The sequence below is a fragment of the Cynara cardunculus genome, assembly GCF_001531365.2.
Source record: "Cynara cardunculus var. scolymus isolate 2C chromosome LG 2, CcrdV1, whole genome shotgun sequence".
Classification (NCBI taxonomy): Eukaryota; Viridiplantae; Streptophyta; class Magnoliopsida; order Asterales; family Asteraceae; genus Cynara; species Cynara cardunculus.
Genome location: NC_037529.1, coordinates 70,293,525 through 70,309,158, shown reverse-complemented (window position 1 = coordinate 70,309,158; position 15,634 = coordinate 70,293,525). Strand labels below are relative to the sequence as shown.

Genomic DNA, 15,634 nt, shown 5'->3' with positions numbered 1-15,634 from the left:
GAACTAGATGGACAAGAATTAAGTAGGTGGATGAAAGAATTAAGACAAGTTTTGGAGGTTTTAATTTAATATAGATAGTTTAGTAATTTACCATGCTTTGCCAACTGAACCCCTTAGGATTTTTGGTTCAAACCAGTTATGCAATTAAGAATTGGTTCAACTAAGGACCTGTTCGTCAGAAATTAACGTTTTTAAGTTGCTACTCACAAGCTATAATTAATTTCATCTACTCTGATTAATATTTACAATTTATATGGATTTTAAAAAATTATGATTTCGTTTATAATCAAATAAATAAATAAAAAGTTGTATATTTGAAAAACCTTGATAAATTACACTCGGCTTGGCCAGATCAAAACCGGTAAAACCGGTTCAAGCTTGTGGAGGTTGGCACCGGTGATTAATCGGCTTGGCCACCTATACCTATCAAAACTCAAAGTCTATTCCCATTTATTGCATATCGAAGTTGAATTTTGAGCAAAAGGTTGATTACCGACAATCCTAACTATCCCCACATGAAACATGTTAGGAGGCATTTCATCAGAGCAGACACAAAAACTGAGGCAAGCAGAGGGGTTTAAGCACTTCTCCTGCAGGATCCGAACATGAACCTGTTGTGTATTTGAGCAAGGTTGCTCCACCCCGTTTACCAATTGAGCTACACAACCCGAGGGCCATATTGAAGTTGAATTGCATCATCACACAAAAAGATATGATATTGTGATCCATGAAAATGTTAAAGTCGTCCAATGCAATTCAAACCTTAATATGGTCCCATCCCACCAACATCCACAAATTGGAGCAAAGGGTCATTTGCCCAATGATACATACCTATAGAACCCGGTCTTCACTAGGTCAAGTGTCCATACGTCACCAAATATGAGGAGTGTCTATATTTACCGTATATAAATATTATATACTTAAAAAGACATCCACAAATTGGACAAGTTTAACCTTCAAAAGGTAATTGAAACCTGACTCGGTTCAAGAGGTCAATAAGGTTCATGTTTAACCAAAAAAAGAAGAAATCTTTGTAGTTGAATAAATCTGGAAAGAACCCACCAAGATTAAACACTAGAACGAGGAAATATCCATGTTTATGATGCACAATTTCCGCTACCGATAACGAAAAGGGCCAGAACGAGGTTTCTCAGGGTACCCGTTAATGTCAAGAAGTTGAGGTTGAAGTTGAGACAGGAGTATCCTCTTGTGCTCCCCATTCGGTCCATGATCCATCATAAACTGGAACATTGGTCTTCCCGAGTCGATGGAGTCCCTACAAAAAATAAGACATTTTACTTCAAAATCCGACAAACAAATGATTTTCATAGAAATATCAAACGCCAATGTTGTTTCAGTCGAAAGGAAAAGAGAATTTCACCAATGCAAGAATGCATGCGGTAACTCCGGTGCCACATGACGTAATAACAGGGTTGTCCAATGAGATTCCTATAGAATATCAATAATCATAAAACCACACTCAGTATATGACACATAATATATATATATATATATATATATATATATATAGGTATAGATATAGGGAGGTTCAGGGGAAAACACTCAAGAAAATGAAAAATTGAGGAATGCCTGGTAACCATCATCTGTACGATATGCACATATGCATACAAGTAATTGAAGTTGTCTCTTGGTCTCTATACACGTGTGCATGTTATGCACATGTATATACTTTACAGATGAATGGTTACCAGGGTGTTCCTCAGTTTTTCATTTTTTTATAGTTTTCCATGACCCTATATATAGGGTCTGTGGGGGTAGGATGTAAGTAGACGTTGCCTCTGCCTCTACCCTGAAGGGTAGAGAGACTTTGTATTAATTAGAACATAATGCGTATAAAATGTAGTAATCATGTCTATGCTTGAACCATAAGGTGGCGTTTGGTTTGCAAAATGTTTTCTAAAAGAATGTAATCTGTCAAAGAAATTGGAATTTGAAGGAATTGGAATGGAATTTAATCAGATTCGACCACACGTTTGGTTGGCAAGAACTAGAATGGAATACGTCAAGGAAATTAGAATCTGTTTGTTTGATTTGAAGAACGTAGCTTCAGAATAGAAATGAAATAATGTTAAATGACCAAAATACCCTTTTTAGTGAAATAATTTTTGGTATGATCTAAACCAAAACCTAAACCTGCATTAATGGCTTAGGTTTTATATCTTCCTTCTCATTCTATTTGAAGAAAATAATCTCTCTTTCCCCCTAACAGTCTCAAGTAAAAAAAAAAGAAAAAAACTGGCAAGTTCTTGACATTATCATTCATTTCATGTGGAATACAAACGTAAAAGGGGTAAAGTAGTCTGTTCATAATGCAAACCGTTGCAAGATTTAATGATCCGGAGTAAAATTCGGGAACAAAACAAAAAATGAAGAGTTTACCCTCTTGTTCGAACTTTTTCGTAAGCTGGTCTGCTGATAGTAGTGTCTGTGAGGCATCTAACATCTGTAAGAACCAAGAAGAACATCATCATCATGCACGAAAAGAACATGTTTTTAGACTACTTGATTTATCATTTTGACCAAAAAGTGAGACTTCAGGTATAACTAGGGGTGAACACGGGTTGGGTTGATCAAGTTGAAGGCATTTGAACAACACAACACAATGTTTGTGGTTTGAAAAATCTCAACCCAAACTCAAACCGTTCGGGTTGGGTTAGGTGGGTTGGTCGGGTTGAAACTCTCATACATCAAAATATACCCGTATGTTTGTTACCTTGAATATAATGTTTTCTCTACTCATAATTCCTTCATTCATCATCAATTAATTGGTACAGCTTATCCATACTCCTCTTTAATTAGATCACATTTCAACTAATTTTCTTAATTTGCACACACACACACACACACACACACATATAGACGAAGCATCGTGTGGGAATAGGAGTTAAATTGAGAAGTGTAAGGGATTTTGGACCCTTGATCACTTTTAATTAGTGTTGATCTAATGGTTCAAATTAAGTCCCAAAATAATCCATGAATTAGCTTAGACATGTATTTTTAATTGGTCATCAATTAGGATTGATTCAAGGGTGGAGATCCCTTCTTACCCTTCTCAAGATAACTACTATTCTTACCCGAAACCCTCTCTCTCTCTCTCTCTCTTTCAATTTATTGGGTTGTATTGGTTGTACAAATGCGATAGGTTGTATTTGAAATAAACCCTATATATATATATATATATATATGGAGAGGATCAAACGAGAATGCTAACTATTTAAGAGAATACGAAAACGGCCAAATCACATGTGAGTTTACATTAAAGGTCAAAAAAAGGTGTGCAGGCGACTTTGGCCGCATCTTCAGGTCACGGCGCAAAGTCGTATGAATCACATATGATTTTGTACATGATGTAAGTGTAAAATCACATGCGATTTGACCGTTTCTTATTCTCTTGAATAGATACCGTTCTCATTTGAACCCGACTCTCTCTCTCTCTCTCTCTATATATATATATATGTATATATATATATATATGAACATATATACGAAAACAAATGCAAGAGTTATATAGAGACGGATAAGAGATTTAAAGTATATGTATATGAAGAGGGTGATGGTCTAACAGTCTAATATACACATTAACAAGGGACCTAGCAATCATATAAAATCCAAGGAAAAGTGGGGTATCGAGTTCATCGGGTCGGGTTGGGTTGGGTTGGGTTGGGTTGGGTTGGGTTCAAATAAATCGTAACGCAATTCCAACCCTGTACCTACAGTTTGAAGATTATACAACTCGATTAGGCATCGAGTAGCTTCGGGTTGGCTTGGATTAGATTGGCCAGGTTGGTCGGGTTTTTGCGCACCCCTAGGTATAACTGAATAAACATAAAAGAACACAAGCATAAGAATCAACACCTTAAGGAACATTTTTCTTTATTTTTAGCGATCAAAACCATAATAACGAGGAGAAAAAAGATCTTGATGCTAAAGGAGATATCGGTGTTGCAATTTGTTGGTTTTGTTTACAAGTTAACAGATAAAGAAAGACCATTGGAAATCATGGTTCTTGTGTAATACTACATGGATCATATATAATTGATGAGGATAGACTTGATTACCTGCGGAAAAGGAACACATTTACTCCCGGGCACATGGCCACTCCTTATTCCTTTTCGAGGCTCGGCTGCAACACCATCAAACCTGAAAACGAATCAAAACCACCATAAAAAAATAATTCCACTAACAATTACTCTCTCCGTTCCAAAATAAATGTACCCAATGAAAAAAGCCACACGGTTCTAGAAATGTGTAATCAATACACTTTTAATGAATTAAATGGCAATTTTACCGCTAATAATAGGGAGTAATAAATTTCCCCATCTCAGAATTAAGGGTAGAATAGGAAGGTAGACACTTTGATTGTATTCTTCAAGGAAAAAGGGTTGTGGCAGTGCAACCAGTAATCTTTACGCACATATGATTGTAACAAAATTCATTAAATTTGATTTCTTGTACCTGGCCTTTGACCGGGCATCTATATGTTGATGTGTTTGTTCCTCTGTATTCTTTTTAACCTGTAACAAACACAGCAGACACCACATAAAATGTGCACAATAGTGCACAATACACACATATCAATATATATATATATATATATATATATTATATATATGAAGTTCCGTTAGAAACCCAAAACAGATTAGGAACCCGAGAACCACCCACAACATGCCACGTGTCCCTCTTCAGGATAAATACTCATCATGAATCACACATTCATGATGAATAATACGTCCACATTTATGATGAATATGCCACGTGTCGCTCTATGGATGATTCCTGGGTTCCTAACCAAACTTGCCACCATATATATATATAAATATATATATATATATAGAGAGAGAGAGAGAGAGAGAGTCAAAATAGTAACCTAATAAGAGAATAAGAAAACAGTCGAATCATATGTGAATTTACACTAAAATCACGTGTAAAATCACATGTGATTCTCGCAACTTTGACCTTGATCTGAGGTCACAGGCCACATCGTCTGCACACCCTTGCATTGACCGTTAGTGTAAAATCACATGTGATTTTGCACGTGATCTGGCCGTTTTCGTGTTCTCTTGTTTGGTTATTGTTCTTGTTTGAACCTCCCCCTCTATATATATAGGTGGAGGTTCAAACGAGAACACATTTATTTTACGGAAACGCGATAACACCCTTATCACATGTGATAATACACGTGAGGGGATTTGGTGAGTCCTGTGACCTACGCAATGCCAAATGTCGCCCGCGTCTCTGATTTATCATTACATGTGATTGACTATAGTAAAAGGGTGTTCTCATGTTCTCGTAAAATGTTCTCATTTGAACCCTTCTCTCTCTCTCTCTCTCTCTCTATATATATATATATATAGTGTGTATATATATATATATATATATATCTTTGTGTCAATGGTGGGCAGTCGAATATCAAATACCATTTCAATTTCGAATTTATTTGCTAAATAGTCATTGTCCAGGCTTAAATACCATAAAGAGCATAAACGATCTTACACCCACATATATATGCATAGACTTATTTATTTTCTCCCTTTTGGTGACATATCTCATCATACTAACCATGCTTGACGACTTTTACGAATTGAGAAAAGCACATAAACATAATTCAACAAACCTGTTCAAGTGTCCATACAAGATGTGGCTGATATTTTGTTAGAAATGTAACTGGACCAACCTGCCAAAGAACAAGATTCACCCAATTCCCACAACTTTTATTCAGAAATAATATCAAAAAATTGAAGAAATCAAGTGAAATAAATACTTTTATTCACTTGTATTAGAATATGTTAAAGGAATAGTTATGGACTTACAGCCTGCCCATGGTATACTTTTTCTATTGCCTCACTTGCAGCACTAGCCTTCAATATTGCATCACTAGAAGCACTGGATTCAACATCAAATCCCGAGGCACGCCATCTGGGGAGGCCTCCATCTAATACCCATACTCTATCATGTCCAAAAACTCGGAACATCCTACAAGAATTTCCCAATAAAACCAATCACTTTCTTCAGGGTTACATCAGCAAAGAGGCGGACCCAGATGTTTTTTTAAGTGGTTGCACAATTTGACTATAAAAATAAATATATAATTTTTTTACAATATTGGCATAGATCGGTCGGTTGGTTCTTTGTCCCTGCAAAGAAGGAACCTATGTTCGAGTCCTGGTTATAATTTTTTTTAAAACACAAAAGGTTATATAAAAAACACCAGAAGGTAAGCTGAAAACTAAGAAATTTGACAAAAATGGGACTCAAAGAGGGCCTTTTGTACAAAGTCAGCAACATTTACCAACTCCGTCATTAGAGAGTTGTGCCCAGATTTCAGTTCCAAATACTACATGGGCACCTAACAAAACAATACAGTGGCACCCTTCAGAAATATAATTTTTTCCCTTGCGACGGAACAATGAAGTTGTGACCCATGCCACCGTATGCTCCTATGTAGGTCCGGCTGTCCACCCCTGCATCAACATGGTATAAACCATAGCAGTTAAGTACTTGTAACTCACCACCAGACACGAGCGGCACTGAAGATCCCTTTACCATCATAAACAACAACTCCATCTTTGTTTTCAATACCAAGAGCAGAAACAGCAGCAGCAAATGCTTCATCGGATGGCAACATGTGTGGCAGCTGAATCATTCGAGAGACACATAGAGAACATTAATTGATTTCCTTTTTTCAGGTCCCAAACTAAGTTTTATTTCAAAATAGTACATAAAAAGAAATAGAAGAGAGCATCTCACATTAGTGGTTCGGTCTGATATCCCATCTACATCAAAGAAAAGAGCACCAGGAATGTGGGCAACCTGTTGAAATCCCCTCCAAAATGAAATAGGAAGAGAGAATACAGAACATAAAATAGTGGAAACAGAATTTGTCAAATAGGCTACTCAAGAAAGGAATGTACCCTTTTGAAACTTAGGGGCTGTTTGGTTGGTTTCCATTAAGTACTGTATGGATAAAGTTGTTTGTGTGGATTAATCTGTTTGTTTAGATTGGGAAGGCTTTTTTTTTTTGGGGGGGGGGGGGGTTCTCAACTTCTCATGGATGGAGTGAGCAAGGAAGGGCAGATTTAGAAAAACTTGGCTTTCTGCATAAAGCTCCCCCCTAGAAGCTTACTAAATAAGACACTTTCTATATCACTAAGCCACTATCAAACAGTCATGTATAGCTGATCGAATAAGCTATGAGTCCCATTAAGCTCATTAAGCTGCTAACAAACAGGCCCTTAAGTTCCTTGCAACATTCATAACCAAGTAATTGTCACATAGATGAGTTAACAAATTATAACATGCACCTGATACTCTTGAAGTGGATTTCTCTGTTCATCAGGCATGTACCAGGATGCATCCAACACCTGCAAGTATATCCATAAAACTAACATGAGAACAATCATCGTAGAATACTGCCCACACATATGCCAAGTATATCCATATTGTTGGTGATTTTAGTGTCATCAAACATGTTGGTGTAATTAGGATCGACTAGGTGATTGGGCAGACATAATGTGAGTTAGGAGGTGTGGAGCCCAAACTTGCAAATGTCATCCCTATCACCTTAGATCGCCATAAGGTGGGGGTGCCTCTAGTGGGATTATTTAGGAATTATAAGTTTCTGGACCTGCTGAATGAAATTTAGAAGGTTAGAAACTTAGTGTTTTGGAAACTAAGGGGCCGTTTACCAGACTCTTACCCCCGGGTAAGTGTTTACCGGTAAAATTCAACACTATCACTTACTTACCGGGTAAGATTTTAGTCCACCAAAACGGTATAATGCAACAATTTACCCGGTAAGCGCTAACCATGGTAAGAGTCGTCACCCTCACTTACCGGATAAGACTCTCGTCCTTGCCTTTGCTCTTATCGGGTAAGATTGTTGGTCCTTATCATATTCATCCGGTAAGGTAATGTGACTTGATACGCACTTACCTGGGTAAGCGTTTGGTAAACGGCCCCTAAGTATAGATTCAGAAGCCTCTGAGTTTGCATCAAAAGCTTCTGATTGAGAAGGGTTCCTAATCAGAAGCTTCTGAGTCAGTTTCTGATCTATTTTTCAATCCTATCCACAAGCCCCTATAACTGTTTATCTATTAAATGCCTAACTACCCCGTAACTGTCGATCTCTCTTATAAATGTATAAAGCGGTCAATCTAGTGTATATATACTCAAGTTTTCTGCTTTAAGACCAGTGTGACTTCTTGGACTATTCCAGTACTGATTATGTGAAACCTAAGGCATAGCCGCATAAAGAGTCGAAATATAGTAATTTGAAAAGTACTCTTAATACACAATCCAAAGAATTATCCAAATGATTGCAACCATGAAACCCATATTCTCAACACATACAACTCATATGGGAACAATTATAAATATTACAAATTAGAGGTTTTGACTTTCATAGAAATATTCCTAGTTGAAAAGTATCCAGCCTTTTCAGGAAAATATATTTTCTATTCATGCGATATCGACTATCGCATCACTCCACCACTTCACTCATTTGAGTACATTAAACTGACCTATCAACTCCAAACCTCTGCAATTGGCTAGAATAATAATAACTCAGAGAGAACTTGTAGCAGACAGTTTGCATAATTATTCTTCTAAATGGAGTAAATTGCTTAAGAAAGTGGTCGGACTTTGTCGACTGTAACACGAGCATAACCATACACATGCTTTCATAAAACCCCAAAGCTGAAGTTCACATAATGTCAAATTTCGCCCTATTAGAACATGCATAGTGTTTTCTCAGAAATGAATAGAATAGAATGAAAACGTAAAGGCCTCTATGCTCTTAACATATGCCAATTGAGCACCTAATGTCCTGTGTTTAAGAACATAGATCAGCCCAACACCAAAAGGGGAACAACATTAGTGAGTCAAGCCAGTACCTTGATATCAGGTTCACGCAGATTGGCATGGAGCCAGTCAACTGAAACAACAGGCTCGGTAGTCGACATGGACTGTGTTAAAAAAGTAGCTGTAGATCCAACCGCGGTTGAAGCCATGTCACTACGAATTGAGGAAGTACTCATATACGCCATACGAGATGAGGAAGCCCACAAATGAAGGGGTTTCTTCTGAAAAATGATAAAAGAATATAGATATATGAGGTACTGGAAGTATATCAGAACTCTAACAAAGAATAGTTTCATGTGGTTAAAATTGCAAAAAACTTTATTAACCTCAAGAAAATAAATGACACTTCAAATACCAATCTTTTTCTTTTACTTTCCCCCCTTTTGCATAGTTCTATTCTTCTAACCAATTTAGTACCATTTCTTTTGAAGTTTATGGGACTTATAAAGGAGATATCTTCCACTTTTGCCATTGGATGTTAAGCAGTATGCTCAATATTTTGCTTAAATAAAATAACAATGAACTGAAGCTTGCATAAAACATAATTTTTTTGCATTCAACAAGTGTTTGGTTTGAATTCCAGAATCAAACACATGGTGGGCATCTGATTTTTACCAAGCAAAATAGCATCAATCCAACCTAAGAGAGAAAGATTTGATTATGTTTATGAGACAATCAACAAGCTTCAACGATTCAATTCGGCACCTAAGTTGATCATGTCAGAATACAAGAATCAAATCAACTACTGCTATCTAACGATTACGAACCTACCAATGATAAAACTACGTATTGATATGATCAAAATCAACATGATAAAATTGGTAAAAATCAGAATACTTACAAAGAGAAGGGACGCCAATTTTTGGGGCTTTTGATTGAGGGCGAAAGACGAAACAACACGATTTGCAAAGAAAGTTCTTGAAAGAAAGGCGGATGCCATTTGATCAGAAACCCTGAAAAGATACTACAAACACCATATATATAAACAAGCGGAATGGCGAAATTAAGCAACCGTTTTATAAGCAATTGATGAAATTGTTGTTGATCATCTCAACAACACAACACAGCAGCAGTCGTTCACTCTTTATTCTGTCTACTCCAATCCAGGTAGTTTGTCTTTAGCATGATACCGACGAAGAAAAGGGTTTGTATTCTTAAAAGTAATCATCAGCCCTTGGAATTTCAAAAAAGTGCAAAATGACCCCTATGTTTTGAAATCTTTTTCTATCCATATTCTTACTTTTTAGTGCCCGTTTGGCAGGAAGAATTTGGATTTCGTGGAATGATTTGGAATCGGACTTTGAATTTTTGGTGTATTTGGGTTATTGGATTCGAAATGAGACTGGATTTCATTCTTTATGAAATAAAGAGTAAGATACTGTTTACCAAACACTTATCGGCAATTAGTTGCTACTTTCATGTAACTTATTGGGTCACATTCTCGGCCATCAAAATGAATTGTTGGTAAACATCTTTTACTTGGTAAGCATTTACTGGTTAAGGGTCTTTTCTCTCACTTACCGGCTAAGATTGTCAATCCTTGCTATTCCTCTTACCGGATAAGATTTTCAGTTTTTTTCATGTTCACTCAGTAAGGTAAGCGTTTACCCTGTAAGCGTTAAATAAACAGCCCCTAAGTTACATTTTTATGTGGTTTTGGTTTCTATGGTCTGTAATTCATTTGCTATTTTCGTTCTTATAATTTACTGTTTATTGTTGTTTTCAGTTTTTATGGTTTATAATTCTTTTTTTTTTTTTGGTTCCTTTTACTTGAAGGTGGAAATTAATCCAGGAATTAAAATAGTAATTGCAATTTCTAAACCAAAGAGATAAAAATTAACGGACCATGGGGACGAAAGTTGTAATTTACTTAAAAGTAAATTGTAAAAATAATTAATTTACCTTTTTATTAATTGATTTATAATAAAACAAATGTTTTTTAACATATTTTAAAACATTATTACAAAAAAATCTTATGAAAAACTGCAAGATACCAATTACTTCATGGGGTTTGTAAATGTCATGTTTGTAGAATTTCAATTCATGACTTTAAACCAAATGCAGGATTGAAATGGAATTCAATTCCAAATCCCGGAAAAATCCTACCAAATTACGGACTTTCCTTTTTATGATATTTTCTAACTAATTATTTGAACAGTTGATCGTGGATGCTTTAACGCATCCATTGCACTTTATGCCTCGTGCTTATTCCTACAATTTGAATCAATTCCCCACACGGAAATGCTTCACATAATTGTATCAGGTCCCTTATACTTCTTTAATAACGGCGGTCTGCATTATCCAACCTTGATTGATTAAGTCTACAAGATTTGACTTAAATACCAGATATAATTAAATCAGATAAAATTATTATGAATGAGAATTTGATATAACCCACATAAGGATTGATAACACCATCCAATACGATACAAACATTAAGGAGATAATTTTGTTTACCGAATTCCATTTTTGTGTTTGGTTCACATTCATAAGCCTCCCCCGCCACCATCATCGCAAATTTTATTAATTTTATTGTTGTCATTTATAACTCAAGCCAAAAAAAGTACCAAAAATGATATAAATAAATATTTTATTCATTTATAATTATTTCATTACAATTTTGAAGTTATATCCTGCGAACCATACAGACATATTCCAATTACTTTGACATATTCTGTTCCATTTCTTGCCAACCAAACATCTGTGTCATACATTATTATAATCAATTTTATTCTAATTCCTTCAAATTCCAATTCTTTTTTACACATTCCATTCCCTACAAAAATATTCTATCAACCAAATGGCCCCTAAACCTCTTGTCACGTTAGCGGCACCAAAGATCCTGTTACCATCATCAACACCAGTCGCATTTTTTACAAGTATTATCTTACAATGAGATAAAAGGAGTTCCACATATCATAACATGCTTGTGATATTGTTGGAGTGGATTTCAGTTCGTCAAGCGTATACCAAGATACCTACAAGCATACTCGTACAACTAAAATGGGATCAATCACCATAATAGAAATGTTCTAATTGGAGGCAACTTCAATTTCATGAAAACTAAATGTGTAACAGTATATCTATACTACATATATAGGCATTTAAGACAAAGTCTTAATTACAATTCTTGAAGCTTAAAGTACTATCATTTTATGCAACAATTTCAAAAATCTCTTAATTACAAATTCTTATGCATAATGTACAAGCTTTTTATGCAAGGATTTCCACAACATCAAATTTTAATTGGGTCAAACTTACCTTTTCTTATCAGACTTATAAAATTACCCATTTGGGCCGTTTCTTCTCTTCTGTATCTATGTCTGCGACTGAGACCAAAACACCAAAACCAAAATCTTCCTTCTTCTTCTTCTGTAATTTTTCTCAGATGCGGCCAAAACATTTTGGGTTAGATAGCAGGTAACTTTTTCTTCACAGACATMGTTTGACACAACAATGGTGGTTTTGATGTATCACCTCGATTAGATGTCCGATTTCATGTATCAAAGGATTTGATGTATCACAACCTCATTGATACATATAACTCCCTCTTCCCTGTTTTTAATCTCACATTTCTTCAAAACCCTAGAATTTTCATTTCAAGGTTCTGTCACCAAGGGAGAGAGGTGAGAAAATGGTCGTTCCAAAAGATGTGCGCCAAAATACGCCCGTCAAAATTGGGGTTAGTGATTTGTATGACTAATAACTTCTGTATTTTGTTAGATTTGTATGCGTATATCCTGAATCATACATCTATATGCAGGCAACTGCAGGCCTGAGACAGTTGGGAGTTGATGCATCTGAAAGAATTATGCAAGCTGTAAATATTACTCTTCCGCAAACTTCTTTTCTTACCTTCACGCTTTCCTCCTGTTTGAAGATTTCCATTTTTTATTAGTTGTTATTAGGGTCTTGTTTTTGAGCTCTTATGTGTCTCCGGGCTTAACCTGAAACTCCTTTTGATATTGGTTTGAAACACACCACATTCCTTGTCATATCGTATTCTTGCTTTGCATAATAAAACCTTTATCATACCTACAGGTGACCATAAATTATTTGTTAAAAGATTTGATAAGAAATATTCAGACACTGTTGGGGTAGTTGATATGGGTGGTGGATCATTACAAATGTTCATATCTTTCCTGAATAAAGAACTTACACAATAACATCACATTATAAAGACAATAATAACCTACAAATATGTGATATGATAAAATACATTGTTGTGCATCAACTTTGCATCACATCACATGCTTTTGCATTAGAAGGCAAATGGTATTTTTATCTRGATTAACCTTCCAAATTATGCGTTGTGGCATTTATTATGGAGAGACCTAATGATCATTGCTGAATTTATTTAGGATTGAGATATATTTTGCTACCTTTTGATCTGATCATATCAWTGTATTTAGGAGTCACTACCTATGGAGATGTTTTGTTGTTTATGGTACTTTTTGCTGTCATACTCACTGTCTCATTCAAGTAAGTAAATCTCTTCAGTTCATCAAAGAATTTTCACTATTTTCTTTACCTTATTGCATATTTATAATGTTTTTGGATCTATAAAGCCATCATAAAGTAACCAATGTCTATATCTAACACTGAAATGCTTAGCGGAAATGGAAAAATTAAGAACCTGAAGTTTCATGGCAGATTTTTAGCTGCTAAATAGAGTTTTGTATTATAACTTATAAGTTCAAGTGTCACCATGATTTTGCTTTGATAAGAGTTAAATTGCACTTTGTATCTTGTCCGCTGATATATCCATTTCTATCCAAACTTAAGAAGACTTCTTATCCATTCAAATATTGCAGTTAAAAGTTGATATATCACTTTCATTTAACTTGCTCTGTATCTTCCTTGCTTTGTAAGGTCATGAACCTTAGATAGAAACATGAAAGATGCAAGTCCCTGCTTACATTCTAAAGTTTTCTTTTTCTTAACAACCAAAGTCCAAACCATATGATTCTTGGGGTTTACATCATTGTTTCCCTTTGTTCTCATTTGTGATGGTGTCTTCACTGGTTTATGCTTTGGCATACATGTCACATGTCACAGTTGTGGATACCTGCCTAGATGAGCTTGAAATGTGTTCATRAACATAAGAAACACATGGCTATTGGGAAAAGTTGAATGTAAAGCATTCTCAGCTACTGCTATTAAGTTGTTTTACTTATTAATGCTGAAGCTTTTATGTTGAACTCAGATGAGAGAGCCCATTCATAGAAAGAAATTCGAGTTTKCACACTACTGGAACAAATCAGTGGATCAGATTTTTGGACCAGCTATCGAGGCTGTTAGCTCGTGGCGGTGAGTGCCCTTGATTTTCGACAAAAAAACAACAGCCCTTGAAATTATAGAAAAAGAAATCTATATACACAGATGCTATTGTTACTGTTTCCGTGCGTGTATGTGTGTTTATTTATGGATTATTATGAAAGAAAATAGTATTCATCATGAATGGAAGCAACAAGCAATATTCAAGATTTCTAGCGAACAAGGTGTGTTAAACCTGTAAGAAGGGATCATTCTTATATCTCTTATATATGTTATGTTTAGTCTATGTATAACACAGTTGAAAGTATGGGATTGAAGAGTTTGAACCACAACATCTTGAGCTATATCTGTAGTGGTAAAGCAAGAAAATGCAGTTTGGTCACCCATGCCTAATGATATTAACCTTTTCTTCTTATCCTCATCAATAATTGCCATTAAAATACCAAGAATACCCTTTATGGTCACATTTGTTGGTGTCTCCATCTTCAACTTCTCCATTTTTACACAGATAGTAGCTCTGCAACAACTCTGTGTGTGCATTAGAGGTGCTCAAATTACCAGCCAACCCAACCCGAATTCCCAAAAAAAACTCAATCTGAGATAACCCAACATATAGTTGATACAAAATTAGACCAAACCATATTTGTTGGGTTGGAATTGGGTTAGGGTTATTTGAACCCAACCCGATGCCTTTTTATACATTATGGATTTAATATGATTCTTAAGTCTTGATTACAACATATGTGCATTAGATACTAAACCAACCGTAATTAGCTATATTAAAAGTAATATTACAATTTCAACCTTGGTTTACAGACTGTGTAGGCTCAAAATTGGTAGCTAAAGGACTGTTTTATGTGAAAATCAGAAGCTAAAGGGGATGTTTTCTGGCTAAATTTCAGCAGCTACAGGGGTGTTCTGTGGCAAAAAATCGGCACCTAAAGAAGTTGTTCCATGGATAAAAAAACAGCAGCTAAAGGGGATGTTTTCTGGCTAAATTTCTGCAGCTACAGGGCTGTTTTGTGGCAAAAAGTCAGCACCTAAAGAAGTTGTTTCGTGGATAAAAAAACAGCAGCTAAAAGGGATGTTTTCTGGTTAAATTTCTGCAGCTACAGGGCTGTTTTGTGGCAAAAAATTGGCACCTAAAGAAGTTGTTCTGTGGATAAAAAACAGCAGCTAAAGGGCTGTTTTGTTGCTAAAAAAATCACAGGATTACATGCGAATTCTCCCGCAAGATCTGACAGCATGTTTTATCTAAGGTAATAATCTTGCTCTTTTACCTGTTTCTTCAACTTCTATAAACTTGAAAGTGGTTATCTTCATCTGAACCTTATTACATAATGCTAATGTCGTCTTTGGACTTCAAATTCTTTGATTAATGCTACTTTTGGTGATGGGTTGTTCTTACTTAGTCGTGAAAACCGTGATTCCTTTGTGATCATCATGCATTKTTTATGGCTTGAAGTTGAAATTTCTG

General features: G+C 35.6%; 1 protein-coding gene and 1 long non-coding RNA gene across 2 annotated transcripts; one reads left to right on the top strand and one right to left on the bottom strand.

Annotated features, from left to right (window-relative positions):
* Nucleotides 1–895: 895 nt before the first annotated feature.
* On the bottom strand, nucleotides 896–9,985 carry LOC112507638 (thiosulfate/3-mercaptopyruvate sulfurtransferase 1, mitochondrial). Its single transcript, XM_025112290.1, has 12 exons — nucleotides 9,722–9,985; nucleotides 8,913–9,101; nucleotides 7,323–7,382; nucleotides 6,769–6,831; nucleotides 6,531–6,655; nucleotides 5,832–5,994; nucleotides 5,636–5,695; nucleotides 4,477–4,535; nucleotides 4,080–4,161; nucleotides 2,401–2,464; nucleotides 1,382–1,449; nucleotides 896–1,276 (listed from the first exon to the last, which is right to left on the bottom strand). Exons 1-12 carry the CDS (start codon nucleotides 9,818–9,820, stop codon nucleotides 1,169–1,171), a joined length of 1,140 nt encoding a protein of 379 aa, XP_024968058.1. The 5' UTR covers nucleotides 9,821–9,985; the 3' UTR covers nucleotides 896–1,168.
* A 2,382-nt stretch (nucleotides 9,986–12,367) lies between these two features.
* On the top strand, nucleotides 12,368–13,362 carry LOC112505648. The gene is made up of 3 exons (XR_003068427.1): nucleotides 12,368–12,562; nucleotides 12,644–12,700; nucleotides 13,293–13,362. It is a non-coding gene; the product is annotated as an uncharacterized LOC112505648 (long non-coding RNA).
* Nucleotides 13,363–15,634: the final 2,272 nt, after the last annotated feature.